This window comes from Lactuca serriola, chromosome 5 (assembly GCF_051521515.1).
Source record: "Lactuca serriola cultivar US96UC23 chromosome 5, Lser_US96UC23_V15, whole genome shotgun sequence".
Classification (NCBI taxonomy): Eukaryota; Viridiplantae; Streptophyta; class Magnoliopsida; order Asterales; family Asteraceae; genus Lactuca; species Lactuca serriola.
The window spans coordinates 154,390,714-154,410,758 of NC_136412.1; the positions used below are offsets into that span (position 1 = coordinate 154,390,714).

At 36.9% G+C, this 20,045-nt stretch overlaps 2 protein-coding genes across 2 annotated transcripts; one reads left to right on the forward strand and one right to left on the reverse strand.

Moving 5' to 3' along the window:
* Window positions 1–10,978: 10,978 nt before the first annotated feature.
* On the forward strand, window positions 10,979–12,860 carry LOC145053149 (Putative methyltransferase family protein). Its single transcript, XM_079001160.1, has 8 exons — window positions 10,979–11,162; window positions 11,255–11,322; window positions 11,596–11,715; window positions 11,838–11,911; window positions 12,004–12,061; window positions 12,127–12,228; window positions 12,331–12,442; window positions 12,640–12,860. Exons 1-8 carry the CDS (start codon window positions 11,068–11,070, stop codon window positions 12,755–12,757), a joined length of 747 nt encoding a protein of 248 aa, XP_078857286.1. The 5' UTR covers window positions 10,979–11,067; the 3' UTR covers window positions 12,758–12,860.
* A 24-nt stretch (window positions 12,861–12,884) lies between these two features.
* On the reverse strand, window positions 12,885–15,067 carry LOC145053148 (MutS2). Its single transcript, XM_079001159.1, has 6 exons — window positions 14,399–15,067; window positions 13,824–13,929; window positions 13,694–13,746; window positions 13,438–13,569; window positions 13,278–13,350; window positions 12,885–13,121 (listed from the first exon to the last, which is right to left on the reverse strand). Exons 1-6 carry the CDS (start codon window positions 14,810–14,812, stop codon window positions 13,009–13,011), a joined length of 891 nt encoding a protein of 296 aa, XP_078857285.1. The 5' UTR covers window positions 14,813–15,067; the 3' UTR covers window positions 12,885–13,008.
* Window positions 15,068–20,045: the final 4,978 nt, after the last annotated feature.

The following is a 20,045-nucleotide window of genomic DNA, read 5'->3' on the forward strand; positions in this document are numbered from 1 at the left end:
TAACGATTGTATCGGATCGTGATAGCCGTTTCACCTCGAGGTTTTGGAAAAGTCTACAAGAGGAAATGGGTACCAAGTTATGTTTAAGTACAGCTTACCATCCGCAGACTGATGGTCAGAGTGAAAGAACGATACAAACACTTGAAGATATGCTAAGGGCATGTACCCTGGAATTCCTAGGTAACTGGGATGAACATTTACCTTTGGTAGAATTTTCCTACAATAATAGTTTCCACTCGAGCATAAAGATGGCACCTTATCAAGCTTTGTACAGACAGAAGTGTCGTACGCGTCTTGTTGGCTTGAGGCTGGGGAAAAGTAGTTTATGGGACCGGAGATGGTTCATCAAACTGCTGAAAAGTTGAAAATAATTAGGGAAAGAATGTTAGCAGCTCAGGATCGTCAAAAGAGCTATGCTGACAAAAAGCGAAGATCGATGACTTTTGAGGTTGGAGATTCGGTTTTGCTTAAAGTCTCGCCGTGGAAGGGACTTATAAGATTTGGTAAAAGGGGAAAGTTAAGTCCAAGGTTTATTGGACAGTTTAAAGTTCTTCAGAGGATTGGGAACCAAGCTTACAAGCTCGAATTACCCGAAGAACTGAATGGAATTCACAACACTTTTCATGTGTGTTACTTGAGGAAGTTCGCGGGAGAAGTTCCTGATATAATTCCAATTTCTGAATTGAGAATTGATGAGAACAAAAGGTTGATTGAAGAACCAGAGGCAATTGTTGACCGGAAGACTAAGAAGTTGCGACGCAAAATGGTTAGGTTAGTGCTTGTCCGATGGAAACACACGAATGGGCCGAATCTCACCTGGGAGACGGAGAGTGAGATGTTGAGTCGCTATCCGCATTTGTTTGTTGATGTGTGATTCTGGGGACGGAATCATTCTAAGGTGGAGAGATTTGTAATGCCTGTGTTTCCGGGCTTGCCATTTTTAGCAATGTAATAGTATAGGTTAACCTTTGTTACCTGTTTTGAAATAATAAAAGTGTATTATTTGAGTATTATGTGTTTTGTGCTTAATTGCTTAATTATGTGGTTTGATTAATTAAGAATAAAAATAAGCGTCAAAATTTAAGTGTAAAATAAACTTGATATCTTTGGATAATGTTGTAGTAGTTGAAACGAGGTTTCCGAATATATATAGAACGCCCAAATCTGACTTCGTATGAGGAAGTTATGATTTATCGAAGTTTCGGCTTAGCGGTATGCAGCCTGAAATACTCGATTTGAGATCGAGCGGTTTTTAGCCGAAGATATCTAAACGAGAATTGAAGATCTCGTTGTTGGTATCGAAGCGATAAAAAGTTAGGCGAGAACGGACGTCAAACGAAGAAGTTATGAATTTATAACGAAGTTTTTCTGTCCCGGCCTATTAAAAATAAATAATAAAAATAAAGTTAAAATAAGCCGACAAAGTCTAAACGAAAGTTGTAGAGCGTAGTCTCACCTTCGCGTGGATATAAAGAACGTCGAAAACGGAGTTCGTATGAAGAAGATATGAATTTCCGAAGTTTATTAAATAATTTGTATTTAAATTTAATTGGAAAATCCGGCATTATCCGAAGAGGAGTCATCGGACTCATCCGACGTAAGCCCCGCGTACACCGAGGAATGTCGACACTCGCACTCGAGCACTTCGGATACATAAGCAGTGACGATTTCGGAGCAGTACGCCCCGCGTACTCCGAGGCTCTAACCTCCTATAAATAGGAAGCGAGGGCAGCCGACTCAATTGCTATTTTTCTCTCTTCTCTCTCCCGTTTTGCATCGATTTGCATGCCAGAAATACCCCGAAGCCCCGGTATTATTCTCGAGCCCCGAAGCAAGTCCCGAGATCCCGAAGATCCCGAGAAGTGCGGTTCCCGAGCCGAAGCTCTGCCCACGAGAAGTTCGATTTTTGTGAAGATCTTCCAGATCTGCTGAGGATTACTACTTCTGCAAGTCGTAGTGCTGTCCGATCATCTTCTGATCAAGTGAGTGTATACTACCTTTCATAAACACGATAATAATACAAGTATGGTTCGATTGTATTAAGTGTATTGTTGTTTATAGGTGTGAGTGTGTGGTTACTTTCTTCTAACGCATAATTATGAAGTATTTTATACGAAATACGTGTTATGTGTATATTTTGTGTTATATGTGTGATTGTATATTCACTCTCTTCTATCTCATGGATCTGATTTGTTTTCTATGAAATACGTGTTATGTGTATGTGCCTCATCTGTTATGTGGAATATGTTTTGATCAAAGCATGCTATACAGGTTTTTATCCATGTATAAAAATGTATATTTTATCTACTAATATGTTGGGTAGAACATGGGTAGATAGTTGGTGTGTAATAAACAGATGAGAGGCCTCGTTGTTGTTTGATTTAGTCATCTAGCGGAGTTTAGATGACGACCACGGACTTTTCTAGACAGTCTTGTGGAAACATTAGCAGGTTCGCCACCTGTAGGTGTTAATGAACTTGGGTGTTCATTCGCTGTACTCCATCCCCCTCATGGTTGCCTTATTTGACTTATATTGCTGAGGAACCCCCAAAGCATGTGTTGTCGCCCCGATGAAATATTCTTAGACTAGGTCCCTTATGTTAGTTGTCTTAGGGACATAAAGTGAGAATAACGGGAATGGGTAATTGGGTTATTGTTGATTGGTGGAAATTAAATATAATTATTTATTGTGGGTTGAAAACCCTATATGCTCACCAGGCTCCCAAGCCTGACCCACTCAGTTTTATTTGTATTACAGGAAGTGGCGCGAGGGCATAAGATGGACGAACCATCAAGTTGTTTTGTTTACAAGTCTGTATATGTATATATTTGTTGAATGACTTGTAATGTTATCGTTTATGCTTATTGGTCTGTATCGGAACATGACACCCCGAGTTTTGATTATATAATGAAAGTACATTTCTTTATGAAATGCTTTGGTAAACATTGTTTTATCATGTTTTGTTTTTGGGAACAAATTCCGCAACTCTCTTTCAAATCAAAAGGATTTACTCTGAAATTATTTTAAAAGCATAAATGAAAATCGGTCTTTTCTGGGCGAGATTTTGGGGATGTCACACCTGGACTCGTAATTCACAGTAAGGGTTAGAGTATCATCGCATGAATACGTAGTTACAACATCGTCTGAACTCGTAATTCATCACTTACATGTTATGAGCCTGCTGGTGTTTTCCATGGGGTCATCTAGAATAGTCCGTGGTCGCCATCTATACTCTGGTAGATGACTACATCGCCAAATTGCCACATCGCCGGTCAAGGTTATGCTATCTCCTCTCATCTCACATCACCTATTTATCATCACCTATCTATCATCACCTTTCTATCATCACCTAATTATCATCACCTATTTCTCATCACCTAATTATCATCACCTATTTCTCATCACCTAATTATCATCACACATCATCTAATTCATCTACCCATGTTCTACCCAACATATTTGTAGATATAAAATACATATACATATTAACTCATTTAATACCTATATAAAACATCCATTCCACACTCATCTCAAATAAACAACAATATATAAACACATAGCACGTATTTCATAGCAAATACTTAATATATATATATATATATATATATATATATATATATATGTATATATATATATATGTATATATATATATATATATATATATATGTTAGAAGAAAGTGATCACATACTCACACGTATAAACAACAATATATATACACACATTGCACGTATTTTATAAAATACTTCATATCTATGTGTAAGATGAAAGTGACTATACACTCACTTGATCAGAAGATGATCAGACAGCATTACGGCTTGTAGAAGTAGTATTCTTCGGTGAAACCGGGATCACTTCACACATCGGGTTTCTCGCGGATAGAACTTCGGCTCGGAAACTCTTTTTCTTCTCGGGATCTTCGGGCTTCGGGACTTGCTTCTGGTCTCGGGGTTGATACCGGGGCTTCGGGATATTTCTTGCACGCAAATCGAGGTAAAACGGGAGAGAGAGAGAGAGAGAGAGAGAGAAGATAGAATGAGCAACCAAATTCGGCTGGCCCTTCAAATCTATTTATAGGGCAAATTTGGCCCTTGCCACGTCGTGGCAACCTTTTTCCACATCGTGGGCTTGGTCGTCACTGCATGCGTCATCCCAAGTTGCATCTGGGGGCCTCCCGGAGGTGTCAGGAGACTTGCCACATCGTGGCACTGCTTGTCACGTCGTGGTCTCTGACAGTTTTGGGGTTTCGCGCCCCGAACTTCAGAAATTCATAACTTTCGCATACGAACTCCGTTTTCGACGTTCTTTATATCGCCGCGAAGGTGAGATTATGCTCTACAACTCTAGTTTAGACTCCATTGGCTAATTTTGACTTTATTTTTAATATATTATAATTATATTACTTATATATTATTTTTAGTAGGCCGGGACAGGAAAATTCCGTTATAAACTCATAACTTCTTTGTTTGACGTCCGTTTTCGTCTGTCTTTCCGTCGTTGCACTACTATCGATGAGATCTTCAATTCTCATTTAGATCACTAAGGATAGATATCTATCAACCTTAAATTCACTATTTACGTCACGCTGGGTCGCGTTAGGTCGTGTCGGTTCTGTCGCAAAACTTCGACAGGTCATAACTTCTTCGTTATAACTCGGATTTTGGCGTTCTTTATATGCACGGAAACCTTGTGACGTATACTAAAACTTGGTTAAGATTAATCCTTCTAAATATCCTTCCATAAAAAAGTCATTTTTGATGCTTATCGTCTCTAAGTTGACTAGCCCTGATCTACGGGCGTTACAATTATCTCCCTTTAGGATGATTACGTCCCGGAATCATCAACGAAACAGGATTCATATAATGACTCCATACGTTATCTCTCCATCCTAAGTAATAGCCTTGATGCTCAATCCTACATCTGCTCTTCTTACTATGTTGGACTTTCAATCATAACCTTCGAGTTACAAAATAAATCCTTTTTGAGAACTCCTTCTTCTTCTTAGGATAAGTACATTCCCTTATCTATTGTAACAGACTGATGGGTCGTGATCTAAAGCCCTCTCATCATATGATGAAATGCTTAAACTCAAGTCTCTTAGAGTCAAATTCCAGAATGGAATATACCTTCCTTCATATTCTAATGTGATATAATCACATTTTTTTATATGCAGCATTTCTAGCTACAAGCTTCCTTAACAACGAGCGCGATGCCATCGATCGCATTGATTTCAATCTTCTGACTTAAGTCAAATGCTACATCGAACTCGGTTCTCTGAACCATGTAACAAACTCATCGTAGTCGGACTCAATTTGATATGACCACTAGGGTCAGAATATCAGTCATCTTTTTAGTCATTACTGAAACAATGGTAACGACATACTTGAATAAAAACGAACTCAATTACAAGTTTCTTGGTAACCTTGTGACTTCCCATGATCCAAGCGTGAGTCCTGTACTTCCAGTAGTATAGATCTCTACTACTATTCACACCTACTCATACTCGTCCCAAGTATTGTCTCTCAGTCCCCAAGTCCTAAAATCACAAAACAATTTAACACATACGAATGTGTCCAATTAATCATAAAAAAATTCCTAGCCTCTACTAGGACTTCTTCCATGCGTATCTTCTATCATCAATCATACTTCAACTCAATTGGTGGTGGAAATTCTAGATTATGGGACAACTTCAAGAATTACACTAGTCGTTCCATCATCCTGCAATCGAAGGTGTACTTCAGACGTACCGTACTCCTCTAAACGTTCCATTATTTTATCAAACATAAACTAAAGGCAAGACACCACTCTTACGATATCTTCCGATAGGTGCCATTCACTATCATAAGCCTTTCATTTCCTCCATTTACTCAATTCTCTACGAGTCTTCACCATATCATTTTGTACATCCAAGCAGACGTTCGGTGCACCGGACGAGAATTTAAGATAAGAAAGCTTTATTTACGATAGACGTATAAATCTCCTTATCACTCCGAAATGTTTACATGCTAGTTCTAATATCGTAGTCGTACGCTTAGAATCCTAAACACATAAAGTTTCCAGATCTGGTCGGCAACAGACCATAAATCCGAACAAACAATTTCATATATGGCAAACATATAGCATTTAGCACATAAAAGCATTTTAGGCATTTTTCCTAAAATATACTAGTGCTTGTGTCAATTTAGGTGTACTACCTAACATATTTTAGACACACTCCTCACGATCATTACTTAGCATTCTAAGTTGAAGTCTAGAAATTTCCTACAAATTCCTAGTTCGCTTAAACTAATGCTCTGATACCAACTGTGACATCCCCGATTTCACGGCCAGAAAAGACCGATTTGTTTATGCTTTGTTTTATAAATCAGAGTATTCGTTTAAAGAAAACGGTTGCGGAATTTGTTCCCAAAACAAGATATGATAAAAACTTATCAAAACATTTCTCAAAGAGAATGTATTTTCATTTAAATAATAAAACCTCGGGATGTCATGTTCCGATACAGACACATAAGCATAAACAAAAAATACATTCATTTACTCTAGTGATTTACATCTCCTTTAATCTCTCAGTGCAAAGCAGCTTCATATCGATACCTGTGATACAATTAAACTGAGTGGGTCAGGCTTGGGAGCCTGGTGAGCATATAGGGTTTTCAACCCACAATATTATATCACATATATATATAATCATCAATTAATCAACCCAATTACCCATCCCCATTATCTTCGTTTATACTTAAGTACCTTCCCTAAGGAATTATCCTAAGGGTCATCTCCTACATCGTATTTACCTCTCATCTCCTTACATCAAATTTCCTTATATGTTTGTTCCTAAGGACTTTTTCCTAAGGATCATCGCATGAATACGCAGCCACAACATCGCCTGGACTCGTAATTCATAGTAAGGGTTAGACTATCATCGCATGAATACGCAGCCACAACATCGCCTGGACTCGTAATTCATAGTAAGGGTTAGAGTATCATCGCATGAATACGTAGTTACAACATCGCCTGAACTCGTAATTCATCACTTACAGGTTATGAGCCTGCTGGTGTTTTCCATGGGGTCATCTAGAATAGTCCGTGGTCTCCATCTATACTCTGGTGGATGACTACATCGCCAAATTGCCACATCGCCGGTCAAGGTTATGGTATCTCCTCTCATCTCACATCACCTGTTTATCATCACCTATCTATCATCACCTTTCTATCATCACCTATTTCTCATCACCTAATTATCATCACCTATTTCTCATCACCTAATTATCATCACCTATTTCTCATCACCTAATTATCATCACACATCATCTAATTCATCTACCCATGTTCTACCCAACATATTTGTAGATATAAAATACATATACATATTAACTCATTTAATACCTATATAAAACATCCATTCCACACTCATCTCAAATAAACAACAATATATAAACACATAGCACGTATTTCATAGCAAATACTTAATATATATATATATATATGTTAGAAGAAAGTGATCACATACTCACACGTATAAACAACAATATATATACACATAGCACGTATTTTATAAAATACTTCATATCTATGTGTAAGATGAAAGTGACTATACACTCACTTGATCAGAAGATGATCAGACAACACTACGGCTTGTAGAAGTAGTATTCTTCGGTGAAACCGGGATCACTTCACACATCGGGTTTCTCGCGAATAGAACTTCGACTCGGAAACTCTTTTTCTTCTCGGGATCTTCGGGCTTCGGGACTTGCTTCGGGTCTCGGAGTTGATACCGGGACTTCGGGATATTTCTTGCACACAAATCGAGGTAAAACGGGAGAGAGAGAAGAGAGAATGAGCAACCAAACTCGGCTGGCCCTTCAAATCTATTTATAGGGCAAATTTGGCCCTTGCCACGTCGTGGCAACCTTTTTCCACGTCGTGGGCTTGGTCGTCACTGCATGCGTCATCCCAGGTTGCATTTGGGGGCCTCCCGGAGGTGTCAGGAGACTTGCCACATCGTGGCACTGCTTGCCACGTCGTGGTCTCTGACAGTTTAGGGGTTTCGCGCCCCGAACTTCAAAAATTCATAACTTTCGCATACGAACTCCGTTTTCGACGTTCTTTATATCGCCGCGAAGGTGAGATTATGCTCTACAAGTCTCGTTTAGACTCCATTAGCTAATTTTGACTTTATTTTTAATATATTATAATTATATTACTTATATATTATTTTTAGTAGGCTGGGACAGGAAAACTCCGTTATAAACTCATAACTTCTTCGTCTGACGTCCGTTTTCGTCTGTCTTTCCGTCGTTGCACTACTATCGATAAGATCTTCAATTCTCATTTAGATCACTAAGGATAGATATCTATCAAACTTAAATTCACTATTTACGTCGCGCTGGGTCGCGCTAGGTCGTGTCGGTTCTGTCACAAAACTTCGACAGGTCATAACTTCTTCGTTATAACTCGGATTTTGGCGTTCTTTATATGCACGTAAACCTTGTGACATATACTACAACTTGGTTAAGATTAATCATTCTAAATAATCTTCCATCAAAAAGTCATTTTTGATGCTTATCGTCTCTAAGTTGACTAGCCCTGATCTACGGGCGTTAGATGATGTATTATAATACATGTTATGACCATTCGTTTAATTATATCCTTATCCCAAAGTCATGTAGTGTATTTCACTACATGCCACGTCTAGCTAAGGACTCCAAATGCTCTCTCGATATCCTTCATCACTGATTCTCGTATCTTTTTGAACAACTTTGCATTTTCACTTCGAGGAACCGAATATTCCTTCATAAGTGTAGAATAATCTGGGTATATCTCATCACAAAGGTAGTAACCGTATTGTACGAATGTTCGTTCACCATGAATGTCATATAAGGTGCTTTGTCGGTCCAAAGATCGTTAAAAAGTGGAGACTGACTAAGAATGTTAATGTCGTTGTTAGACCCCGCGACTCCAAAAAAAGAATGACATATCGATAAATCCTGAGATGCAACAGCTTCTAGGATTATACTTGGTTCACCTATATCTACTCGAGTGAATTGACCACGCCATGCATTTGGACATTTTTCCCAAGCCACATGCGTACAATCTAGACTGTTAAGCATACCCAGAAATTCATGCCTCTCTTCATGAGCCGAATATAATTTCTCAATATCACGTGGAGTTGGTTTTGATGGGTTTTGGTCATAAGACATCCTATGTGCTCATACAAACCCTAATGCTTGGATCTAGGTTTCTCTATTGTACATGCTTTGAATCCAAGACTATAAACCCTAATTATAGCATATGGAAATCAATATTAACATATAATTAAGTTTAAGATATTACCTTGATTGTTATGTAGCAATAACAATCCCAATTCCTCCTTGAATTGACTTTGGAAGGCTTAGAGTCACAAGTGTCACTCCTCTAATGGCTCACAAACACCATAAGCAAGAGGATGAAGAGGAGAGAGGTTAGAGGCTGCCCAAAACGTGTGAAAACCCTAGCAAGAAGCTTAGCCACGTTTTTGGTCCTTAAGGGATCTATATATAGTGAGGCTATTAGGGTTATCTAACAAGGAAACCCTAATTTGGTTGCTTAAGCCCTAAGCAACCCATAGACTCCTTTAATCAAGCCCTTGGACGATTTCCTTATGGGCTTCCCATAAGAATTCGTCCACCTCTTGATTTAAGACAATCCATGGCCCAAATTGCAATTATCTTATAATTACAATTCCAGTCCCTTAAGTTTAATTAATCTCTTTTAGTCACAAAACTAATTACCAATTAATTATTGACTAACATTAATTAAACAATATGATTTCTCCTTTAATATATTATTCCCATAATATATTAATAAATCATATTTAATCCTTTCTCTCCATAATTCATCCTATCAAGTTGCTTTGGTGAAGGCAACCCAAAAGGACCATGCACCATCGGGTCAAGTACATACCAAAATAGTTATGGACTTAGACACTAATCCAACAAGTTTACACAAATATTAATGATGAAAAACTTCATACACATATGCGCAAAACCAATTTACACAATCAATTGCAGTCCTCCCGGATATTTTGAAGTATTCGTCAGATGCATCAAATGTTATACCGTATCCCAAATACCTAAGTGCAGTCGTACACTTTTGTATACTACTAAAACCCATTCTTCCTCTAGCGTCGGGTTTTTATTTGAAAAATCATAACAGACTTCTAAAGCATTACTAATACGTAAAAATATTGTCTTATTTAGACGGAAACGACGTTCGAATCAGTCATCATTGTAAAGATAATTATCAGTACCAATAAGTCGTGTGCGGCTTGACGATCATGATTAACGACCGCCCTTGTACGAGCAACATTCAAACTTTCTTCATCATGAATGTGTTGCACAACATTGAAGAATGTCGAAATGAATTCCCCGTCGTCATCCAAGTCAATTTTAACACTTTCAAATCATTCATGTGTTTTTTAGTTTAGAATGAAAGTAAAATGTGATAAAATGTGAGCATTTTCATGGGGGGCTTAGAGGGGACAAAGTGGACAGCTGCACAGGGCCCAATTTTTTTTTATTATATATTTTTCTTTAAAAATACAAAATTGTAATAAAAATAATGACCCTTTTTTTCTTGTTTGTCCTAGGCTTTTAAGAATATTTCATTTTTCAGGACCGGCCCTAAGCATTTTATTAGATTTACATAGGTATTAAGTTTTTTTTTTAATGTAAAACTTAAAAAGTTCAAAAGAAAGGAAATCGATTGGAAACGATTTGATTGACCTTTTTATTTCGTTTTATTAGATTTACATAGGTATTAAGTTTTTTTTAATGTAAAACTTAAAAATTTCAAAAGAAAGAAAATCGATTGGAAACGATTTGATTGACCGTTTTATTTGGTCTTCGGGAACACGGACCATAACGACCACGACCGACCGACCGGGATGGTGTGCAATGTTACCGGCTCAACCACGATGGCCACCGTGCTATACATACCGGATGGTCTTAGCCATTTCAAATAATACACCCCGGTCTTTACACTTCAACGGTTCAACCTATCAGATCTCCATCAACGCCCATCAGAAAACACCATGTCTGAAAACGAATTCATAAAACCAAATGTAGTCGACAGTGATGATGACGATGATACAGTTTACTTGGGCGAATCTTTCTTCATAGATGACAAGTATCTCCTTCTCTAATACGTAAATAAACAGCGAACAGCAATTGATCGATTTCGAGTTTGATTCATTTTCTTTTTCTTATGTTAATGTGCAGCTATGAGCTCACTACGTTTACATTTGGGCCTCATGTCCTTCAACTTCTTTGTCTCCAATCATCTTCAAGTATGTTTTGTGCTTTTCACTTCTCACGTTTATTATTTGTCATTCCTTTTTAGGGTTTAAGGTTTTAATAATCCGCCATTGATTTTAGGAAGTAAAGTTCATACTGATTTTGTCTTACATACCTATATTCAATTGATATCAGGCATGAATCTGGTAAGACTAATTCGTGATTCATCTTCCACAACCAACTAATTTCTTATTAGGTCATATAATCGTATTCTATTCAATCTTTCAATACGATTTAGTTTCAAACTACTACCTTTTGTTGTGCAGCTGATTTCGATTTAACTGGACAGTTGGTATGGCCTGGTGCAAGGCTGTTGAATGAATACCTTTCAAATAACGTTGAGCTACTGCAAGGATGTTCTGCTGTAGAATTAGGATCTGGTGTAGGTCAGTTATGTTTTCAAAGACTACATTCAATTGTTTTAAATGTTTAAATTTCTATCTGGAAAGTTTTTGGGTTTAGTTATTCATATTCAGAAACCCTTAAAGAAATGGTGGTGTGGGTGTAGGTGTTACAGGTATACTTTGCAGCAGATTTTGTCATGAAGTCGTGCTTACAGATCATAATGATGAAGTGCTCAAGGCATGTCTGCAAGATTCCATTTTTCTGCATACATATATGGTAAGTTTTTTATTTTCTTGGTTGTAACTGTTTTTATAAATTTCCCTTTTCAGATCTTGAAGAAAAACATAGATCTTCATGAATCTTCTGACAACCCTAATTCATGTTCTGGTAAGATTAGTAAATGAAGACACATTTTGGAACTTGCTGTCTAATATCAAGATTATTGTGAACAGCTTTAAGTGCAGAGAAACTAGAATGGGGAAACACTGATCAACTTAACCAAATATTACAAAAGCATCCGGAAGGATTCGATCTTATTCTTGGAGCTGACATCTATATCCTATCATTTCTTTCTATTACATACAACATTGTATTTTCAATTCTTTTTTTATTAACAAATCGATGAAATTACATTGCTATTTCTTGACAATTGGTAAGCTTTCAGCAAAATAGTGTTCCTCCACTCTTTGACACTGTGAAAGAGCTTCTTTTTCAACATGGGAAAAAGCAATGTAGGTTCATATTGGCTTATGTCTCCCGTTCTAAAATGTATGTGACTCTTTCTTTTAGGCTTATTTTTAGCATATCTTGTTTGGATGCTTCAGACACCCGATTATGGAATGACTATAATTGTACTTTCAAGTTTTTTAGTGTAGTTGATTTGTATATTGTAGCATCTTTCTTTCATTTCTTATTATTTTGAGGAAATTACCAAATAATTAGCTTTTTAATACATTCTTTTGCAGGATGGATGCAATGGTACCAAAAGAAGCAGTTAATCACGGGCTAAAGATCCATGAAGTTGATGGGACCCGATCAGTGATTGGAAATCATGAGGGGGTTATATATGAGATAACCCTTTAGAAACTTAGAAATATTAATTAAATATGATTCTTGGATAATTCATAATTGTGAAGAATATATCTTTGAATGTTTTAGAGCAATTGAGAATGATTGAATTTTAAGATCTCACAAATTAACAAAGGACGAATGACACCAAATAGCAATCAACTTACAAATTTTAGTGTTAATTTATATAAAATAATATTCCATACAATGCAACAAAATAGGGAAAGACGAAGTTATTATAATATATTGAAACAAAAGATTAAATACTATGTAATAGTAGTAGTAGTTGTTGTTGTAGTAGTAGTGTTGGTGTTTGAAGAATCAGAGTCGAGTTTGATGCCTTTCCCATATGCAGCAATTAGCAAAGCCTCAGCCCGGCCTACAGCAACAACCAGTGAAATGCATTTGCATCAATAACTGGATTCATGGAAGACAAAAACAAGCATGACACCCACTAAACAAACTATGTGGAGGGCATTCATGTCTTTTTCGGATAATTAGACTAGTAATAATGTGTAGACATGAATCAAAGTACCATGATCCTTTTTCCTTCTCAGAGATGAACTTATTTGTGGAAATAGATTGCATGCAAGTGCCCGGCTATTATCCTGCCAAAATTTCACAATCAAAAGATTTTCTATGTTTAAAAATTAAAAAGCATATATATTTGTAAGGCATTAAGGAAGAAATCAAACCTTTGTTGAGCCATTTCCAGAGAGTTTGAACTCGCTTTTCCAACGCATAGATGGCACTGGGACAACAGACACTTGAGATGCAACCAGGACTCCAATCCATAGCCCATAATTAAATCCACCACTCCACCATCCCTATATTACACAAAACAATAGTAATAATGAAAGCAAATCTACAAAAATTAAACCAATTTTGTCAAAACTATAATAAGCCCCTTACATGTTATGACTTTAAGTTAAAAAGTGCAAAGAAACTAACCTGCTTCCCATCCCCTGGAAATGGAATTGATTGTTCTATGTATGCAGTTGTTCCTGAAACCAACTTAACAAGTTATAACAAAACTATCTTTTAAAAAAAAAAATAAAAAAAAAAAGAAAGAGTAATATACCAAGTGGAATATTAAAACTTCTAAGCAACTCAACCATGGCATTTGCATCCAAACGACGCCTTACACGGTTGCCTACAAGTATTTTCACATTAGGAGAATCAAATACCTGAAATATACAAACAAGTTAGAACTTAATGGGATTAAATCTTGTAATATACAGATATATTAACCCATTCTCAGACTATGCTGAGCTCTTTGATGACTCATTCAAGAACCTTTTATGTGGCATTCTCGTATTAGAAGGGCATTCATGTCTTTTTGAACACATGAGAGACGCAGAGTGAGTCTTTGCCCCCATCATATTTTGCCTTTTTGAGTGTCCCATTCACATTATCATAATTCATAACAAATGGAGTTCTAAGAGAAGTAGGTTATCATGATATAGACATAAACGATGAAGGTTCTCCATGGCTAACAAAAGGCTCCAACAACTAAAAAAATGTTGTCGATTTTGAATCTGAAAAACCATAGTTTTGTTCTATCTCTTTCTGAGGGAGCAACTAACAAATATCATCGCCAAAAAATTAACATATAATTATGCTAGTTTTGAACATTAGCTATGGATTATTAGATACCTGAGCAGAATAGCCCAAATCATCGGTTTTCAAGACAGCTAATGCACCGGAAACATCAGGGTCAATCCCGATAACCCATTGTGAATGGGAATTGCTTGTAGGAACATCTTCATTTCCACGACTCGCGTCATTTTCTGGTATAGGGTTTTCCGTTTCCTTGAGGGGAGGAGGGCATGTGAGAGAAAGTAGCCATTTCTCTTTAAGCTCGTCAGCAGAAACCTTACTTATTGACTTGATTTTAGCACTCCTAGGTATGCATAATTTTGGGAGAGAGGTAGAGAAACGCTCGGAAACGATGGAACGTAAGCCAAGTGTCGTGGTGATAGCTCTGAGATTACAGGAAAAAATTGGGGTCATGAATTTTGGGGAGATTTGCAGTTGATGATGATGTTGATGAAATTGGAGAGCTCCCATCAATTAGAATGAATGTACTTCAAAACAAAATCGATTGTTGGTGGGTTTTCCGTTAACGGTGGTGCAGGTTCTGGTGGCGGTGAGATTAGGGGGAGTAATCGGAGCGATGGATTGCAGAGAAGAGCGCGGGATACTGTGGTGGCGCCAAACACAAAACTGAAAGAGTTTGAGAAGATGAATTATATTCCAATATTTTCGTGTAAAGAACATATCACAGGGTAATATAGATTATAGGCTACATAAAGAACTAGAAAAGAAAGACAACCTATGAAAAAGGCTCAAGTTTATATGAAATCGACCACTTTACCCTATTACGGGATCTATATTCGTTTATACCACATATTTGTCTATTTTTTGCATTTTTCCCGAATAGACGGTTGCCAGAAGGTTTACCGGTTACTCCTCCACTGGAGCTACTTTAATGAGAAGGTCATGCAGCCTCTTTGCTGACTAGGTTAACCAAACGATGATTGTTACACCGTTAGGAAGACGTTAGACATAGAGCTCCACACCATATCACTCTAACATCAACTCTCTCGCAGTGAATCGTACCTTCTATTGAGAAAATCTTGTGTTATTGGGAGGAATTCATCACGAAATCCAGGTATTTGAAGAAGATTAGGTGTACACTATTGGTAACGTTGTTCAAGCGAAAAGAAATTTGGGTGATTATCACGTTGAGTTGTTCAACCAGTAATTATATCACATCCATGATTAAAGATTTATCTACTTATAATTTTTCAAGTTTGTTTGTGAATAAGAGGGGAGGTTTTCATTAACAAGGGTATTCGTACCAAGAACAGTGAGACGTGGGAAGTGCTTAGAGTACGAGCATAATCCAAAGAGTTGTAAGGGTGAAAAAAAGCCACTAGTGCCCTCGCCACCAAAGAAGAAGGGCAGGCCAAGGAAAGATCCATTGATAGCTGAGCATGATGAAGCATTAAGGTTTTCTCTGTCCATTCAACCTTCAAATAAGAAAAGAAATAGAAGGACATGTATAATGGGATCCCAAAGAAGCATCAAGTTCCAAGGATTTCAAAGCTAAAAAGAGGTTATGTATTAGAAGGGAGGGTCATGAAGAAAAGGTTACCATAACTCAAAAAGAAGATGTTTCTACAATTCAAAATGAAGATGTTGGTGATGGTATTGAGACTAGAGAAGGAGTTAATGGTGGTATTCGGATTGAGGATGGTGGTGGTGTTATTAAGACTAAAGAAAGAGTAAATGATGGTATTCAGATTGAGGATTGTGGTGATGGTATTGAGACTGAAGAAGGAGTAAATGTTGTTATTGTTGATCAAGTTGAAGATGGTGGTATTGCCATTCAAAATCAAGAAGGATAAGATGTTCTTATTGTTGAGCAAGTTGAAGAGGTTCATATTGATGTTTTACTTCTAATGGTTGGTTTGGGACTACACAAAGCACTTGATGAGCTTGAGCAAGATGAAATATCAGGGGATGGTAGTTTTCAACAAAAATAAAATGTTTATGATGCTACTCAATTTGATAATGGGGCAATGAGGAATATGTAACTTATGTTGAGTTTAATGATGGAAAAGATGATGGTGTCCTTGTAGAGAAAGTAAAAGTGGATGTTGAGGACATTACAATGATGTTGGAAGCAGGATATAGCATGGAAGAAATTAAAGGTATGGAAGGGGCAAATGGAACTAGATGACATGCCACCAGTTGAGTTGGTAAGCAATTACTTTTGTTTTTGTAATATTTTTAATTATTTTGCTCCAATTTAACATATTTATGTAATTATCAATATAAGGATATGGCACATGTATTAGATCATCCATCTGGTAATGATGATGATGTTATTATTCAAGATGGATGTTGATGGTCTTGCGGATGATGATGTTATTGATGATATTGTTAATGGTGTATTCTAAGATGGTGATGTTGATGGTGAACAACAACAAGGAATGATAATGGTCATTTGGGTGACAATGAAGGTCCTAAGTATGTCCCTAAAGTAAGAAAGTTGAGAAAACCCTCTAAGAGGATCATTTTGCAAAATCGTAAGAAGATGGTGTTTGAAAAAAAATGGAGGTGGTTCATCTGCTAGCAATCCAGTTAGTTTGGTGTAGTTGGTTAAGTGCATTGGGGTAACTTGCTCGCTTATGGGAAAGAACCTCATCTGGTGGAGTATCCAGGTAAAAGCCTTAGGAGTAGATGCAGCCTATGAAATCTATTGGGAAGAGTTGAAAAGGAAAATGATAAGAGAATTTTGTTCTATAGGAGAAATGGCCTGTGCAGAACATGAATTCAGTCAGTTAAGCACTAGGATGTCCATTATAGCCTTCTATACCATACTCTTTGAGGACCTAACCACGGTATGCTTAGAACTGATTGGCTCGGAGAGCAAAAAAATCAGTTCATATCTCCAAGGGCTATCACCTCATGTTAGGAAGCAGATACAAGCATATGAGCCCCACACCTTCGAGGAAACTAAGCAGCTAGTGTTCCACTTTAGGGAAACCAAAGTCCTAGATGGCATGATTAAGGCCATGGAATTTGGAAGAAAATGGGGAAAATCAACAAGGAAGGACCAAGCTGACCCTTGTACAAGAAAAATGAGGAAAAGAAGGCTCTAATGGTTGTTCCCCAAAAAGGATACGTGGGAAGATTTCCCTTTGTGCAGTAAGTGTGAACTACACCATCTCGGAAGCTGTGAAGATTTCAAATGCAAGGAGTGCGGAAAGATGAGACATATTGCAGATGCATGCAAGAGTCAAAGGAATACTGAAAATAATAGAAATAGGAATGTGAGAGGAGGGAAACCCCACAAAAATAATTGTAAGATTTTTTTTGCGGATAATAGGAATCCTCGAAGTTTAATGTTTTAAAAGAGTTCATTTTAATAGTAGATTTAAAATGATTAATTAAAACATAGAAATCCCTCCAGAAATCCTTAACCAAAATTTGATAGAAATTTTAGGTTTCCTATTGGTGTAAAAGAGGATCATGTAGGATTTCAAAAAGATAAATGTTGGATACTAAGGATGAAGTTAAATAATTAGAAATAGAAAACTAAAAAGAAAATTTAGTAAATCGACTTACTTTATAAGAAATTGGTCTCCTTGTTTAAAGTTTAGATAATACTCAAATTTCGAGGACGAAAATCCTAAAATATGGGGAGAATTTAACAATTGAGAGTTTTTCGTCATTAATTGTTATTAGGAGTTAGGATCAACTCATAATGATAAAAACTTTCCATGTTGAAGGATAATATGAAAAAATGAGTCGAAATAAAATAATCAAAAAGTTAAAATGGTTAGTGTATTTAGAAAATACACAACCTAGTGATCCCAAAAATATAAACTTCGAGAAAATCTAACTTTGATTGGAAAAATTATGATTTTATGACGAATAGAAACCAACCACGTTAATAACGTTATTAACATCAAAATTGCAAAAAGAGATTGGTTGAATTTCGGCTAACACTACAAAAAGGAAATTTATAATATAAAATGAGATACGAACTTTGAAAGGAAGAATGGAAAAAATGGAAGTCGTATGAAGGAGATACAATTTTTATAAAATATAAAAATATGGGTTAAAAATGAAAGTAAAATTTGACGACGCAACCTAAAGGAAAGTTGTAGTTCTAGGAAAGAGTTACACAAAAATATAAAGAGAGTAAGAAACAAAGTTCATATGAAGAAAAGATGAATTTTTAAAAAGGAATTAAAGGTGCACGTCAATGTGCGCGCCATGCCCGTCGTGCATGTCTGACTCTCAGATTCGTCAGAGATTTGGAAACGTGGACCACCAGAAGGGTGACACGTTGCAAGATTTGGATGATCCACGAAGTGAGTGCACATCGCGCAGGAGAGTGCCCAACACGCACCACCACTATAAATAAATGTGCTTACTTCCTGATTTTTCATCTCGAACCAATCTCCAAACACACACACACACACACTCTCTCTCTCTCTCTCTCTCTCTCTCCCTCTTTCGATACTTTGATACCCTCTCGATGGCAAGAGACTCTGGTTACAGAGTTTCGGGTGCTTCTCGATACACTACTAGAGTGAGTTCACGCCTCCTATTTTACTGTTTTAAAGGTTTTCACGGGGGAATACATGCTTATCAAATGGTTTTATAAAAATATATTGCCATGCCATGGTGGCTTAAATGAATACACAATTTTATCTTGATTTGTCATGTCGTGGTGCCCCCACCACATCGTAGTAAACCCTAAAATTCCAAAATTAAAAATGTAAAGTACCTCGGAATCCGGATGTTACATTGTTACTGTCAGATTAGGTGTCTAAGCCTATAACTATAACTGGTATGTACTTGACCCGATAATAACATGGTCCTTTTGGGTTGCCTTCACCAAAGCAATTTGATAGGATGGACTTTTGAGAAAGAGGTTATTTATGATTTATTAATATATTATAAGTATAATATATTAATTGATAAATCATATTATTTAATTTCTATTGATCAATAATTAATTTGGAATTAATTTAGTGATTAAAAGAGACTAATTAATTTATGGGGACTGATTAAGTAAATCAGTAATACATATAGTTTAGGCTAATGATCCACGGTTGATTAGGGATTGGCTAAACCTATATGATAATTGTAACACCCATAAAAATCATGCCAAATTTCAACTTTTTCAAAACATTTTAAAATCATTTAACATTACAATATTGTTTTCAGAATAATAAACATCAAAGTATCCCAATATCAAATCATAAAATCATAATAGCAGGAGGAGCAGTACGATCATGCATTGGCCTTCCCACGATCACTAGAAGTACCTGAAACAATAATTGATAGATGTAAGCTCGAAGGCTTAGTGAGTTACCCCCAAAATACCAACCATACATAACCATAATCATATCATATATCCAATACAAATACAGTAAACAACATGCATAATGAGTCATCAGTCTGACTGGACCGAATCCCGGTCCTCAGTCTATCTGGACCGCTCTCCGAGCCCTTGGCGCGTCTGGACCGCCTCCTTGGGGCCTTCAGCCTAGCCGGACCGCTCGTTAGGCCTTCGGCCTGGCTAGATTTGCCCGGCTCGGGCCTGCAGTCTACCCGGTCCGCCCAGGGTGTCTGTAGTGGTGTTGATTATGATGGCATGTGCGGAATTAGAAAGATCTAGTGAATCATCATGTAAAATCAATAACAAATGGAGTAAATAAATCTTTGTAAGCTCTTATTAGATCTAGAAAGATTATATAAATGGGTTTGTATATAA